This window comes from Antedon mediterranea, chromosome 5, assembly GCF_964355755.1.
Source record: "Antedon mediterranea chromosome 5, ecAntMedi1.1, whole genome shotgun sequence".
Taxonomy (NCBI): Eukaryota; Metazoa; Echinodermata; class Crinoidea; order Comatulida; family Antedonidae; genus Antedon; species Antedon mediterranea.
The window spans coordinates 25,880,371-25,897,063 of NC_092674.1; the positions used below are offsets into that span (position 1 = coordinate 25,880,371).

The following is a 16,693-nucleotide window of genomic DNA, read 5'->3' on the forward strand; positions in this document are numbered from 1 at the left end:
ACTCGTTCGTTCATGGGAAAGTGTGCCCTAAAAAAGAGGTTCTACATTCGAAAACATTATTTTCATTTATTCATTACGTCATGAAAGTTTGGTTACAACAGGAAGCATGCATGCAAGCTATCAATCAAGTTATCAATACGGTTTTTAATAACAAATTACTAATTGTCGGCAGTAGCAATATTTTTATAGTCTAAATTAGTATTTTATTACTTTTTATCTGATCTTGAATCAATCTAATCTTTTAAAGACACTATCGACAGAGCCAGCCAACTTTCATTATATCGGAAACTTATTACGGTACGATACTCGGTATTTTAATCTCTCAAGACTATTTTGCGAAAAAAAAAAATTTTAAATATTAAAGTTGGCAATGAAAGAACTTGCGGTTAAAATGAATGGTTTTAACAAATTGTTATTGGGCCTAAACTTACAGCGCGCGGTCAACAATTAAGATTAGATTAGTTGATTGGTTAAAACTATGCGCATGCGTACATTACTTTATACCGTGATGATGTTTAAATACTACGGACATTCACAACGTGCAAGCATTGTTGATGTCGTTAGGTTTCAAGCGTGTATTGCTTGTTTCACTGCCCTTGTAATGGAATAATATTGGATTTACCCGAAGCTTTGTAAGTATGTGATTATTTAAAAAAAAATATTATTAGTATCGTATTAGTTATTTCAGGGAGTTGTAAAATATTTTACAACTCCCTGGTTATTTGTAGTGTACTCTAAAAGATACAGTATTACTATATATTACTTCATTATGAAAAATAATTGTTTATGTCTATAATTGATATCAATATTGATAATTGATATACAGTGGTACTACAGTATTTTTGCAATTAATATTGTAGTTATATTTAGTTTTCCAATTTCTGATTGAATGATTGTTTAGACAAAGCGATAGTTGTCTAATTATAATGCTCGATACTTAATGTATAATTATACTTTAGCTTGTAGAAAGAATAACGCGTGTGAACAGATACAGCGTAACACCATTTTTAAATACAAAACTAATAACACAACAAAGGGAGAAGATTTGTTTTACACACATCTCTAATAATACGGTAGACTGACATTTCTAATTATTATTTTTAATGTTTAAGGTATAGGAAATGTGATATAGGAAATTGTTTAATTTTTGTTGTTTTTTTTTTCAAATCTTAATTTTGATAAAATCAATTTTTTTCCCCTAGAGTAAATAATATAATAACGGATGGGTTTTGATTTCACATTCCTTGCATTTTAATTTAGTTTTTTACACATTTTCAATTATTTTTACATACCATGTAACAATATCAAATTGATCATGTAGATATTGAGTTTGTTTAAAAGGTGTTGTTATATGCTGTATAAAGTATTATTACCAAGGAAGAGAAATTTTACTCTTCCCTGGTAAAACTAATTCGTGCCTGGTGGTGTCTATGACTTAGTGCTTCAATTATTCTTATCACTTAGGTCTCTGCATATTCAAAGGTTGCATAAAGCAGAATACATCTCAATGTCTTTGACTCAAGAGAGCATTGACTATAACTTGCAGGATATGGAGAGCAGTATGTCTCACGGGTACCCTTCGTTTCCAGATTCCGATGGGTCTACTTACCCATTCAACGATTCGTACCTTAACAATTATTTCCATGAGGATATGCCATGCCACTCTCTTTTTGGGAAACAGAATTTGATTATAAAACTCATCATTGTCACTCTCTACGTTTTGATAATTTTTGTTTGTGGAATTGGAAACAGTTTTTTGATCATTATTATCCTTTCGAGACGTCGTTTACGGAGTGTGACGAACCTACTGATTGCGAATTTAGCATTCTCGGATCTTCTGCTCGCCATCTGGTGCGCGCCTTTTAACTTCCATTTCAAACTCACAGAAAACTGGATATTTGGAACGGTTCTTTGTAAAATCATGAACACTGTGATGATGATATCGATGTTCGCATCTGTCAACACGTTGCTGGTTATCTCTATAGACAGGTAAGACTCGCTTATACTACTACATTCTACTTTAATTTTTTGTTGCCCTAAACGATATTTCTTTCATCTTGATAGTAATTCATTTCCGCCTAAGAACGTCTTCCTAATGAAGACCATATATATCCGACTTTAGCTAGACCTAGCTTGTCGCCTTTTGCGTAAGAGCGTTAACAGCTATGATAAACAAGTAGATTCCACTCTGAGTAATTACTGAAAGAAAAGGACGACTACGTGTTCAGTTCTTTGATCATCCTTGATTAATATAATCCACGATGCACTCTTTTGAAGGTGTTCTCCAATATAGTATTTAAAGGATGGATTCATAACCTTGCCTCCAATTTGATACCACTTTCAGTAAACCAGATAAACACGGAAGGTGGTCTTTTATCATGAACACTGAAGAAGCACACATTTCACACACATGCCCAATTATCAACTTATGCTTGCATGTCCCATTATTTATTATCAACGTATTAACGCGTGGACATTATTATCAACGTATTAACGCGCGCCCATTAATATCAACGTAATAACGCGCGCCAATTTTTATCAACGCATTAACGCGCGCCCATTATAAGCAACGTATGCAGGCATACGCGTTATTATCAGCGTATCTACGCGCACCGCATTATCAACGTATTTATGCACGCCCATTGTATCAATGGATACACGCGCGCCCCTTTATTATCAACGTATGCACACGCACCCCATTTAGCAACCTATACACATGCGTCCAATTCTTATAAACGTATGAATGCGCACTTCATCATTACCGACGTATGGACGCGCGCGTAAACTACATGACACTTCGTCACTAATGTTTTGTGAAATCACATGTTTAAATACTATTTCAAATTGCACTTTGAATCATTGTAACTCCCGGCATACTATTATAGTCACGATTCATAAAAGCAAATATGTGTCAATTAGTTAGAATGGATGTACTATTAGTTTTAGAATTTATCTTTGATGTTATTTGATACTCATAATATTAGAATGTTTCTCTTGTTTATGACTAAATAAACTCACGGTTGCCTGCTTCGATCTCTCTTATTTAAACTATCAGTTTAAAGATGCCGTCTCGGAATTGCCTGTCTCAATACCGTTATGTATATATCCTTTTTATTAAGATTCAATTCCGAGAACACTTGGAGTATGTAGTATTGGTACTGCCTTTTTAACTGTACAGTGACGCTGTATCTTGTCTTGTCGACTACCAGTCTCAGTACTGGGTTCCTATCCGCGCGGTACCGATACCAGCCCTCTTGCTTTTGCTCTCATTAGTATTAATGAAATGATAAAAACATTATGCGCGTGATCGTTGTTATATTCTTACAAACTAATTTAGAACAGAATTCAGACAGATATCATCAAAATATGACACTCATTGACAGTCTTTTAATTATACAATTAGTGTGAAATTAGGCGGCTTACAAACTCATATACAGCAATCGATAAAACAGAGTATCTGATGCAGAGTGGATAATTCCATCACGTAAAGTACAATCAAGTTATAATGAAACAATCAAGGAGAAAAGGATTGAACAATCTTGAATAGGTGCTTTTCATGTTATGTACATAGCCGGATTCACTTGAGATATAGCATTAATGTTGATTAAAGTTTGTTTGTTTTTTTTTGGTTAACGTTGGCTAACCGTTAGAAGTATAAGTGTGCGAACGTTTCTTACTATATCTCGTTTATACTAGGATCTTGCTGTTATGGATTAACCCAATTTGTATAATTTTAGCAGCCGATTCTCGGTACTGTATATATTTTCGAAGTATTAAATAACAATAATCATAATAACAATAATTACAATAATTAAAAATAAGTAGTAGTAACAGTAGTAATGACTACAATTTTTATGCGTTTAAATTGTTAATGTAAATATGTATATGTTTGTATGATGTAGTAGGCCTATGTTTAAGCGGATATTAGCCCTTGATGGCATTTTCAGCAATAAAGAAATTGAATTGAATTGAATTGAATTTGTGTATACAGAAATAATTATATAACCCTTAACATAACCTTACATTATACAGGCACCACATGTGATATAAATGAGATGCTGTATTACCAAACATTCCTATGATAAGTCCTACATCGGAAATAGATAGTTGTGGAGATACAGCACTGGGAATAGGGTGTTTTTAGACACGTGTAAAGCTCTGTGTGTGATGTGCCTAAATATGGTAGTAATATGTTCAAATATGGTAGTGATATGACATCATCATGTCCATATATGGGCACATCACATTTAGTTTGATAGTGTAGAAAGAGCTTTAGCATTCGGTTTACGTCTTGTTCACACTGCTCTAATAAGGACTTTCATATAATCTAACGGTTGCCGTGTACGTGAGAAAATAATACACTAAATGGGTATACTTATCACGTGGTACTACTATCCTAACGTTTAGACGTATGTCTTAGGTCTCGTTCACACTAGGAAAAAGTTAAGATTATGTGATAACCGTAGCTAAAATTCGTACTAATCTTCGTCTGGTCACACTAGGATGTTCCTACCCGATTTCACTTTCAGAGACTCATGGTAATCTTAATTAAAGGTATTGGCATTGTTTTCCTGATGACGTTGAGAAAATGAGTGTAGGTTAGGAGTAAGCAGTTTGTTGGCTGAGCTTATCTAATCGTTTTGTTCATCGGTTATATCATAGCCAGGCTCCTATCATCAGTTTAGTAATAAAGAATTTAAAACAATAAAGCATACAATGACAGTTTAATCATCTTATAAAAATACTCAGCTGTCTACCATCCTTTACAGCAGCTGTACTATTACCTTGGCATATCCATTCATGTTCTGGATGATGATGCTGTCACCCGTAAACAGTCCTTCCCAATAATTTCAAAACTCTGAGCGATAATGTAGCCTACTACTGGAAACCATGCATGTCACCCATAAATCAGGACATTATGTGGTAGGCCTACTTCGTTATTAATCATTGAAATAGTAATGTTAATTGGAATCAATATAGGCCCAGGATGCAATTGTTTTGTCCGTTCTTGAATCCGAGCGTTCTCGTACTCGGGGCCCAGGGTAGGAGAGCCCCGACCTAAAGACAAAGCTATATATAATAAATGTGAATTGTGTTTTTTCAATTTCGTGACATGTCTTCAACTATATTCACGCGAATCTAACGGTCCTCGGTTACTTTTGGTGCATTACGCAACAACGCAACGACGTAGGCGCACCGCAAGTGAGTTGACCAATCACACGCGACAGTTTGGATGATCCATCGCATTGTTGATTGGTCAAATTGTTTGCGGAGCGCTTATGTCCTTGCGTTCCAATGGGAACGGTTTACCGGTACATTTACGACGCTTATGAATCTCTATCTCAGTACAGTACTTCTTTCCTTACAAATTAATTCCCCTTTGCCAGCACCATGCTAAATACTTCACCTTTACACCTTAGCATTCACTCATACTGATGAACACAAAGTGCATCGGATTCCCTTGTTTACTTTAATAAATAACCGCTTATGCACACAATAGTACAGCTGATGCTCTACGCCATTAACGGTATTACTGGTTACTTTTGCCTGACCCCCAAAAGACTTGAATGAGGATTCCATATATCTACAAAAACAATCTGTTAAATGAGTTTCAATGTGAAACGAATGCAATAATAGCTTATGGATAAACTATTGACACACTCACAGTATCATATGTTAATCAAACAAAATATATAATGATCCTCTGTTCATCGTTAAAATGTAAACATCGTCTAATTTAAATAAATTATACTCTTACCCCAAAATATTAAAAATAAACAAAAATCGTACTTTTAATATGCCATCTTGTAATTTTAATCAAGTTATTTACTTTTCTTCTCGCCGAAAAAAAAAAATATTTTGCTTATAAAAAAACCCAATAAATTAGCAGCCTATTTAATTTTCAGATATTGGGCTTCTTAGGCTCTATCTACACTACTAAAAATGTGACAAAAAATGTGATGTGCCCATATATTGATATGATGATGATGTCACTACCATAATGAGTGACATCATCATTACCATATTTGGGCACATTTTTTTTGTCAAACTAGTTTTATAGTTTAGACAGGGCTTTATAAGTAGACTATTCTTATTTACTGTTGTATCAGGTAAATAATTGCTATGAGTGAAAATAAGTCTCTATGGTTACAAACAACATTGGTTTTCAGATATTAATTTCTCAAAAATATTGAATTTCAAACTAAATCCAACCGGATTATTGATTTATAATTTTAGTTATTAAAAGTAAATCCGTGCTAGATTGAATCATGTTAATACAGCATAATTAAAACGTTGGAAATCAAAGAACACGGAATACATAATGTAGGGTCGTTTGACGCAGTGAGTTGGACGTTGGATTACTGGTCGTGAGATCGTGGTTCGAATCCTCATGCCGCATTGCTTGTATCCTTAGGCAAAACACTTTACTTGCATTTGCCTCTCTCCACCCAGGTGTATAAGTGGGTACCGGTTAGATAAAGACACAATTTTGCGCTGATTACCAGCTACATTATGGGAGTATGTTTTTTTATACGTGTTTTATCAAAAAAATGACCGTGGGAATAATGTACAGCGCATTAAAAGCTTACTTATATGCGCTATAAAGGCATATTTGTTAAGCGTCTCTTTGAGCATGCTTAATCATGAAAAGGGCGCTATATAAATGTAGTATATTATTATTATGATAATACAATTATGAAAAATGTTTACGTAAGTATTATACTCAACAATTGTATTGAAATATTACTATTATTTAATAATTCAATAACTGTTGGCATACATGCAGTTACTGGTAACTGTGTATTGTGTTTAGTAACGCCACAGTACATGCTACCTGTTATTGTTTTTCATTATAATCTTTATGTAAATTAACAATGAATATATACATAAATTACAATAAAATAATTATCAATTCAATAGAGGGACTAAAATTAAGTATCTTCTTAACAATGGAATATTTTGCTTTATAATTCAGAACTAATACAATAAAACCATAGTAAGAGGACCCGACATAGTGTCATTTTAATAGAGGTGTCTTCTGAATAGGACTTTGACGAAATGTTAATACCATATTTCCCCTTTATTTTTTCACGGGAATGTGTCCCTGAATAGGGATCTCCCAAATGAGGGCTACTGCTGGCCTATAGACCTAAACGGTGGAACAATTCAGAACCAATACAATAGAACCATAATAATATTATTAGGATGACCCGACAAAGTGTCCCTTTAATAGAGGTGTCTTCTGAATATCTGGGTTTGCCGGAATGTTAATACCATATTCCCCGGGAATGTGTCCCTGAATATAGATCTCCGAAATGAGGGCTACTGCTGGCCTATAGGCCTAAAAGGTGGAACAATTCAAAACCAATACAATAGAACCATAATAATATTATTAGGATGACCCGACAAAGTGTCCTTTAATAGAGGAGTCTTCTGAATATATATGGGTTTGCCGAAATGTTGATACCATTTTTCTTCACGGAAATGTATCCCTGGATAGGAATCTCCCAAAGGATAGTAGGCCCAATATGCTTAAACTCATTTTAGCAATTTGAACGAGAAATAAAATAAAGAATAATAACATAAACAAAACTGATAAATTACTTAACCATAAAAAGAATATTTCATATTGTATATGTGAAGCTTGTGGATTTTCTTTTTGATTAGGAGACAAGATATTTTATTTAATCATATGATATTGTAATTCTAGTTTCACGTCTGTGATGACATCATATCACTGTCATATTTGAGCACATCACTACCATATTTGGACATTTCACTACCATATTTGGGCACATCACACTTTTTTTTGTCAAACTAGTTTGAAAGTGTATACAGAGCTTTATAGTGACAAAATATATGTGGCACATCACATTTATTTGTCGTCAAACTAGTGTAGACAGAGCTTAAAGATTTATTTTCCCCCTGAAAAAATAATGCTTAAAACATTTTTTTTTTTAATATTTCATTTTAATGTAACATAATAGTTATCTACTTTGACCAAAAATTGGATCGGAAAAAAAAGTATTTACCTGAAAAAAATGTAATTTAGAGCAAAAAATAGTCAAATTGGCTGCCAGCCAATGGATTTTTGGTTGAATTTAACCATTTATGTTGTCATTTTATTAGTGAAAACATTATTTGTTTTCATTTTTTCTCTATGGAAGTGATTAACTTCATTAAAACTACAAATTAACATATTAAATGTCTGATTTAATTAATCTTCATTTTTCATGTTTTTGGGGGACAATACATCTTTAACATCAGTAAAGTTGATTTTTGAGACGTAAAGACAGTCACAGTTCTAAGGTTGTTGCTCCAGTATATTCACAAAGTATTTGCTCACGGTATTAAAAACATCAATGCATATAATATAGGCAAACAAACAATTACGATACAGCTGTTAAATTTGAAAAACTAACGTGCTTGATGGTCAGTTTCTGCGTCTGATGGTGACGCGATGATGACGCAAGTTATGGAGAAATGCCTCAACCACGTATGGCCGCCGAAAGCGTAATTTAATCAGAATTTTTACATTAAATTCTGTCATGTTGAAATTATGATTATTAGAAAAGCATTTGATCTTTTAAAAAAATATTAATATTATAGCAAACTATAAGCCGTGGCCACTTAGCAGATTGTGGTATTATTGAATTTTATTTTCACAGTGCACATTAACAAAATATACAGAACAATTTCAGAATAAAAATAAAATCCTTATAACTTCATGTAGGTAAACTCATAGCGATAATAATTTGTAGTAGTTCAAAGTAGGTCTATGTAATTGCTCCAGGGAATTACGTATATAGAAACATGACGTAATGTTGCCGAATAATTTTGAAAAAAAATATTGGATTCGAGGAATCACGTATAGAAATATGATGTAAATGTAAATGTTATCGAATATCGGTAGGGTACATTAAACAAATCGGATTCGAACCTATCAGTTCTAACTCACCAAGCTACTATAACTGTGTCGGGGAATTGGGTATAGAAATATGATGTAAATGTAAGTTTTACCGAATATCACTACATTAAACAAATCGGATTCGAACCTTCAGTTCCAACTTACCAATGTAGTAACTGCGTCGGGGAATCACGTATAGAAATATGATGTAAATGTAAATTTTACCGAATATCGGTACTTCTAAATAAAATCGGATTCGAACCTACAGTATCAATTCCAACTTACCAAGGTAGTAACTGCGTCGGGGAATCAGATATAAGAATATATAGCCTAAATGTAAATTTTACCGAATAATGATACATTAAAAAAAAAACAACGGCAAGAAGTGTCCGTTTATATATTTTGTCTGAAAAACTTTCAGCCAATCAGAGCTGAGGAAAGCCGCTAGTTTGGATTTACATAAACAGCCATTTCACTTATAACTTAGGCCTATACCTAACTAGTTTTACCTTCTGGTTTTAAGTGTTTTTGTTTTCTTGTTTTGCCCTGCATATGTTTGGTCCTCCAAGCTGTGACCTGGGATGATTGTAATGTTATATTGTTATGTTTGTTTGAAATAAAGGATGATTTTACTATACTTATTGTTTACATTATTGCTGTTTAGAGTATGTGCTCATAACATTTTGTATGTTTTATTACGATTGTATGGTTTTCCCTGGTGGATGCGAAGTATATTTTTTTTTTTTTTTTTCTCTTTTGTGGCGTTAACCACTATTTATTCATTTCATTTCATCAACAGATTAATACAATTATTTCTCATAATAATAATAACTATTCATTGTTATTCTTACTTTTGTTTGGTTTGGTGTATTTATATATATATATATATTTTTTTTTTTATTTTTTTATTTTATCAACGTTACTGTTCTTGGAATCAGAGCATTATTTCTTTTCTGTTATCCACCTTTTTTCATAATTTTCTAGTATTTTTTTGTTCTATAATTCTCAACATCTAACATTGTGAACACTTAACTAATAAATGTACTGTAGGAGATACATTTACTAATGTTGTATAGTTATTTTCGGTAGTATTTTTGACATACAATTCATTTATACCCTATATACAGATTATATACATTATTTTAAAATACGAATAAAAAAAACAAAAACAAAAATATTAAAAATGCTTTTCTTACTCCTGTGTCTAGTTTTATGTCTCATGGTTATATTTGTTTGCTTATCTTCTCGTGCGTTACTTATGTTGCGTTACGTTTCTTTTTTGTTTTCAATATTAATTTATACAATTTTTTTTTTTTTTATTTATATTTCATATAAGATAAAATGAAACTGCCTATGTGTATTATACAACATTATTATGTAATATATTTTAAATAATCAGATTCACATCAATATATGCGAAGTATATTACAACATGATTGAAGAAATTGCATTATTTTTATTGACCGTTTTCCATGAAATTCGGTCATCATGGACGAGTTAATAATTTGAAACGCTCCATCCGGGGATTAAATCCCGGGAGAATTTGTGACCAATTACTGCTAATCAAAGATTTATCTTTTACAGAAATGACCTAAATTGTGATTAGCTAGTAAATCTATCCCTGAATATGTAGTGATATTTTTTTAGCATTTTGAATAAAAATAAAACTAAAATTTGCCGATTTTGAAGTAATATATAATTCAAATGTTAAGGCTCTGTCTACACTACTATCAAACATTATGTGACAATAAACTGTGATGTTCCCATATATGGACATGTTGATGTCATATCACTACCATATTTGAGCACATCACTGCCATATATGGGCACATCACTACCATATGTGGGCACATCAAACTAGTTTGACAGTGTAGACAGAGCTTTATAGTGACAACAAAATTGATGTGCCCATATATGGACACGATGACGTCATATCACTAACAAATTGGGACACATCACAGCTTTTTTTTGTGTCTAGTTTGATAGTGTAGACAGAGCTTTGTGCATTCTTTTTCAACATAGATACAATTTAGTTTTTATCTACCTCTCCCTTTGAATTATACCTCTCTAATTGCAACTATTTTCCTATGGATGGAAAAAAATATTGATATTTTTGTTGACTGCTTAATGAAACCTCACAAAATTATGATAATATAATATTGGAAATATGTATAATTGATGGCAGCAGATAACATGATTGTTTAGGCCTAAGCTTCGACTAACTAAATGTAATTACCTTATATGGGACTGTTTCAACTACATATCATTAAACATTGTATACAAAATACGATATTAAATAATTATCCTTATAATATGCTATAACTATCGAACCGCCTTTATATTTGTTTTTGTTTTCTGGTCATTTGACCCACACACATACATACAATAGTAGATGTTTTTGTAGGCGTTACATATTGGAAAGTGCTTGAGGAGACAGTTAATTGTGTGATGAACCTATGCTATGATATATGATGGTGAATTATCCATAATTTACGTATTATATTATGTTATTATATTACCAAACTTCGCGCGAATGAAGCAAGAGTGCCTGAGTACTGTAATTACACCGACCCTTTTAAATTAAAAAGCCATTATATTTTCTTGGACCTATCGATAATCCTGACCTAATCAAAATCATTGAATTAAGAAAAAAGTTGTGAGTACTATTTATCTATTTGTTGGTCCATTGTGTTTAGTTTTGTTCTTCGTTTACGAGAAAGTGTCCACTTAATACCGTAAGGTGTAGGCCTATTCAGTCTTATCCTAAATACAATCGGCATACACCAATTCATGTGACCAATAGTTGGATACGGTACGCTTAGAGAATCGTATGTTCCCGTCAAGTCAATACTAAATCAATCAATCACTAAGTCCAACGATTATGATAATTATAATAATCATAATGATTCTACTACAGTACTTGTAAGCACCTACTCGTAAATACATAGAAGAATCACATGATAAAATGTACGTTATATTAATCATACGAACGTTGAATGCTACTTGAATTAACGTAATATGGTTTAGGAGATATGTTATTTGATGCCCTAAACATGTGTCACTTAAAGGTATGGAAGGCTTACATCTTAACTAAACTACATTCAACACATTGAAATGGAACACATCGCCGTTCAATTCTGTATATTTTGCTTTTACATTATTTACCAACACGACACCGTCTTCCATTTCGTCTTAAGCCCTGTCTGCACTATAAGAATGTTAAGATAATCTCTCAGATCTTTCAATAAGGGATACCAATGCATGAATTGCGGTATGGTATATTAATTTTAATTAGATCCATTACACCACTCCCTACATGTTTTAGAGATACCTTGGAGTGAATCCTGTTATTATCGATTATATAAACCCAACGGTTGGATTTAAATTAAAATTTTTTTAAATTTTATATAAATAAAACGATTTGCATTCTTGGCCGATGTTAGGGAAACCCTACCGTTTATTTCGTCCACAAAACAAGTGGACATATTGTGCTTGTCTCATACAAAGTTAAAACATTAACTGAAAAAACAAATAACACAGCAATTCTAATCCTAAAGTTATCGACATCGATATCATGAAAAAAGTCAAATCATTGACAAAATAGAAAATAAATTATCCACCTCCCTTGCGGTTGTACTGTATGATACTGGAGGGAACAAAGGAGCGAATATATTATTATAACTTGATGAAGAGGGTGGGAAACATCCAGAACAATGCGACTATGACAAAAAATGCGATGTGCCAATGTATGGACATGATGATGTCATCACTACCATATGTGGGCTTATCACTACCATATTTGGGCTTATCACTATCATATTTTGGCACATCACATTTTTATTTGCCAAACTACTTAGTTACTTAGATAGTGTAGACATAGCTATACGGAGTGTGAATTTGTAACTTATAACTATACTACGTTGTCTTTTTAAAGTTTTGGAACATCTCGAGCGGTGAAAATACATCTTAGTAGTATCTTTTTAATTAGTGACGTAATCAGTTATGATGTAAAATGTCTGTTGGTAACGACAGTGATAAATCGCAAAAGATTAATCAAAAACTCTAGAAAGACCCAGCCCATCCCGTTATTATTCTTGCTGGTTCCGCCCTAGACTTGCCCCAAGTCTGTATTTATTGTCTTTTTTATGTTTGTCCACCAGTCGACGTTTCGATTTTTGTCTGAAGCTCAAGTAGTATACGTATGAAACGCCATATTTGCCAAAATATTTATCACAAATAAGAACACAAAGAAGATTTAATCATGTATTTTACCGCCATTTTTCATTTTTTAATTTTAATTAACATCGTATCTAAAATTCTAAATGAAATCAAATATGGTTAATACTGAATTCAAGCATCTATGTATATACCTGTATTTTAACTACTTTAAACACTTACTTTTAATTGTCACAAATGTACTTATATGTATATAATATATTCATCACTGAGAATTTAAATGAACGTGAGAAGAACTCACACAAGACAAAAACAAATCTTTTTACTAATTAAGTCAAAATCCAGGCTAGTTCCGCCCCAACTTGCTTGTCCAGATCTCCTACCATGTTATGGTTTCTAGTCGGGTATATGTTTCTTTTCAGATATGTATCATTTGCTATCTTGTATGCCTATATTTATTAGTGGTAATTAAATATCTATATCTTTACTAAAATGTGTAGTTACCACTGAAACTGCACGATTTATCGGGAATCAAAAATACATAAAGAATAACATTGACCTAATTTTTCCATTTTTTTCTTTCAAAATTTTTAGTACGTGATCACAAATTTTATTGAACAAATTTTTTTATGTATAAAATGTTATATTACATTGATTTTTTATTCGCATTTTATAATTATCTAAACTCTACGATAAAACAGTAGATGGCCATTTTATTCACTGGTTTTTTTTAATGTATTATTGAACCAAATTTGTAAATGTGATGGCAATTCTTGCTTTGTTCGGGTTGATTTTTACAGTCGTTTTATGGGCCATGGATTTTTCCCTTACATCAGTATCATCACGCAACATTGATTAATATTGTGTATATTAACCACAACAGTGAGTACTGTGAATAAAAAAATATCAAAAAAAATAGGTATTGATACATATTAAACATGATTGACAAGATAGTAGAGCACCCGTATCAGTGCTGTCCCAACATTCGGTCATTCATGTCATTGGCAAATTCTGTAATACAGCATCACATGTGTTTATCACATATGGCGCCTGTATCGTCAAAGCTGTCGTTAAAGGTTGGTTAGAATCTATGATACAGACGTTATAATAGTAAACACATGTGATCCTGTATCACGGAATTTGCCTATGAAACAGATACAGTACCGAGAATAGTTATAGGTTTGAACTAAGTCATATAAGATTATGTAATTTATTATTTACAATGTCCGCATTAGTAGGCCTATATAATATATAGTTTTAATAATATATTTTCAATAGTTGTGGAACCAGAATCATTCAATGTTGTTGTTGTTGTTGTTGTTGTTTTTGTTACATACACAAAGAGGTGCGAGGTATAATATTTAGTTTGCCCCAATAGTTGTCGATAAGTTTCCGATTAATAATTGTTGAGGTTATCCGACATGAAGGTCAGGAAATTTCACATAAAAATGGATTAAATATGTTATTTAGATTTTCAGCATAGCACTCAACGGCTTACCCGCGAACTGAGTCGTGCCTGTGGTGGAGCATACCATTTTGTTTGATTTATCACCGGTAACTGTTAACATAAAACTCACTACATGAAAATGAAGAGTTTAAAAGCTATTTCATAATTAGAAGTAAGTTAGATGAGGCAATTTGATGAGAAGCGCTTGCATTATTATAAATGTGAATGACAATTATTATCGGATAATATACTGGGTGTATCAAGATATATCATGTGATAGACAGACCCCCAGGGAAGATCAAAACTGAAATAATGATGTTTAGAATATTATTTCCATATTATTATGTTATGTCTTCTTTGCTTCAAATGTCGAATGATTCTTCTCGTCGTCTTTTGGATAAGTTTGTTGTCGCGCGTCAAAAATGCTCGCTTCGTGTCCGGGTTAAACTGCTGCCGGCTAGCCCCTTTCAGCCCAGACAAGCTTCGTTGAATACGTCTCAGTTCTAAGAATGTATTCTTAACGTGAGACCGCCAAATTGTTGTCGCCTCAAAGAGACAATAACAAATGATCAAGGAATCGGACAAAATCGTGTAAAGCTCTGTCTTCACTATAAAATTGGTTTGACAAAACAAGTGCGATGTGCCCATGGTAGTGATATGCCCAAATATGGTAGTGATATGACATCATCATGTCCATATGGGCACATTTTGTTCACACAAAGTTGTATAGTGTATTCATTCAAGATACAATCGAATTGGCGCAATATGTTATCCTTATTATTACAATTTCCCTATATTTGTTTGGCTGCCAGGCAATGGGTTTTTGGTTGAATTTAACCGTTTATTTGTCATTTTACAAGTGAAAATCATTAATTGTGATAAAGAGATTAACTTTAAACTTTATTAAAAATACAAAATAATATATTCAAAGAATGATTTTATTAATATTTATTTTATGTTTTTGGGAGACAATACCTCTTTAAGGCATAATATTCTCCAAAAAGTTCGTTTAACGGAAAGTGTCCTTTTCAACCAATTCAATTATTTTTATTATCATTTTCAAGACTAGTTATCTCGCCAGTTATCTCTCGCCAGTTAATTGTCCCAAACCAAATACAACCATCAAACCTCTCATCAAAGACAATTAACACTAACAACCTTGGTAGCAAGTATGGTTTCGTGTTTTGTTTAACCCTTCTTCATGTATGCTTATTAGTAATGCACCAATTAAGTACAGGCCTATTAAAGATGTATTGTGCCCCAAAATCATGATTTATAAGTCATTTTAATAGTCCATTTTACAGTTTTAATAAAGTTATTCTGTTCCATAGATAAAAAAAAACCAATGATTTTTCAATCCAATTTTTGTTCAAAGTGAATAACTATTATGTGACATTAAAATAGCATATTCATTTTTTTTTTCAGGGGGAGAATATACTATACACCTTTAAAACGTTTTTTTTTCTCTAACGCCATGATAGAATCATCTTTGATACAACTCTCTTTAAAGCTGTTTCTACTTTTAGGTGTATTCGCTTTCTTCCCCAGTCCTCACTTTCGTTTATTTGGCCGTTCCAATATTGTAACTAAACTTTCTTCTCAAATAATTAATATCCTCTTCTTATGTGTTTCCCTGAATAGATGTATTGCCCCCCTGGAAAAATTTCTTACAATTTTTTTTTTGAATATGCAATTTTAATGTCACCTAATATTTATCCACTTTGACCAAAAATTGGATTGAAGAAAAATGTATTTACCTTAAAAACTGTAATTTAAAGCAAAACATAGTCAAATTGGCTGCCAGCCAATGGGTTTTTGGTTGAATTTAACCGTTTATTTGTCATTTTACAAGTGAAAATCATTAATTGTGATAAAGAGATTAACTTTAAACTTTATTAAAAATACAAAATAATATATTCAAAGAATGATTTTATTAATATTTATTTTATGTTTTTGGGAGACAATACCTCTTTAAGGCATAATATTCCCCAAGAAGTTCGTTTAACGGAAAGTGTCCTTTTCAACCAATTCAATTATTTTTAATATCATTTTCAAGACACCGCGTCCAAGTTATCTCGCCAGTTATCTCTCGCCAGTTAATTGTCCCAAACCAAATACAGTACAACCATCAAACCTCTCATCAAAGTACTTCATGTTTCTGT

The 16,693-nt window shown here is 32.4% G+C and overlaps 1 protein-coding gene across 3 annotated transcripts in view; it reads left to right on the top strand.

The window, feature by feature from the left end:
* Positions 1-556: 556 nt before the first annotated feature.
* The window catches only part of LOC140050104 (prokineticin receptor 2-like), a 30,098-nt gene continuing 13,961 nt past the window's right edge, over positions 557-16,693 (top strand). For 2 of the 3 annotated variants that reach the window (XM_072095137.1, XM_072095139.1), the window contains exons 1-2: positions 557-632; positions 1,465-1,989. In XM_072095137.1, coding sequence (XP_071951238.1) covers positions 1,508-1,989 — 482 coding nt within the window. In that variant the 5' untranslated portion in view covers positions 557-632; positions 1,465-1,507. Of the gene's footprint in view, positions 637-1,464; positions 1,990-16,693 lie in introns of all 3 variants that reach the window. The other variant, XM_072095138.1, reaches the window with a different exon arrangement.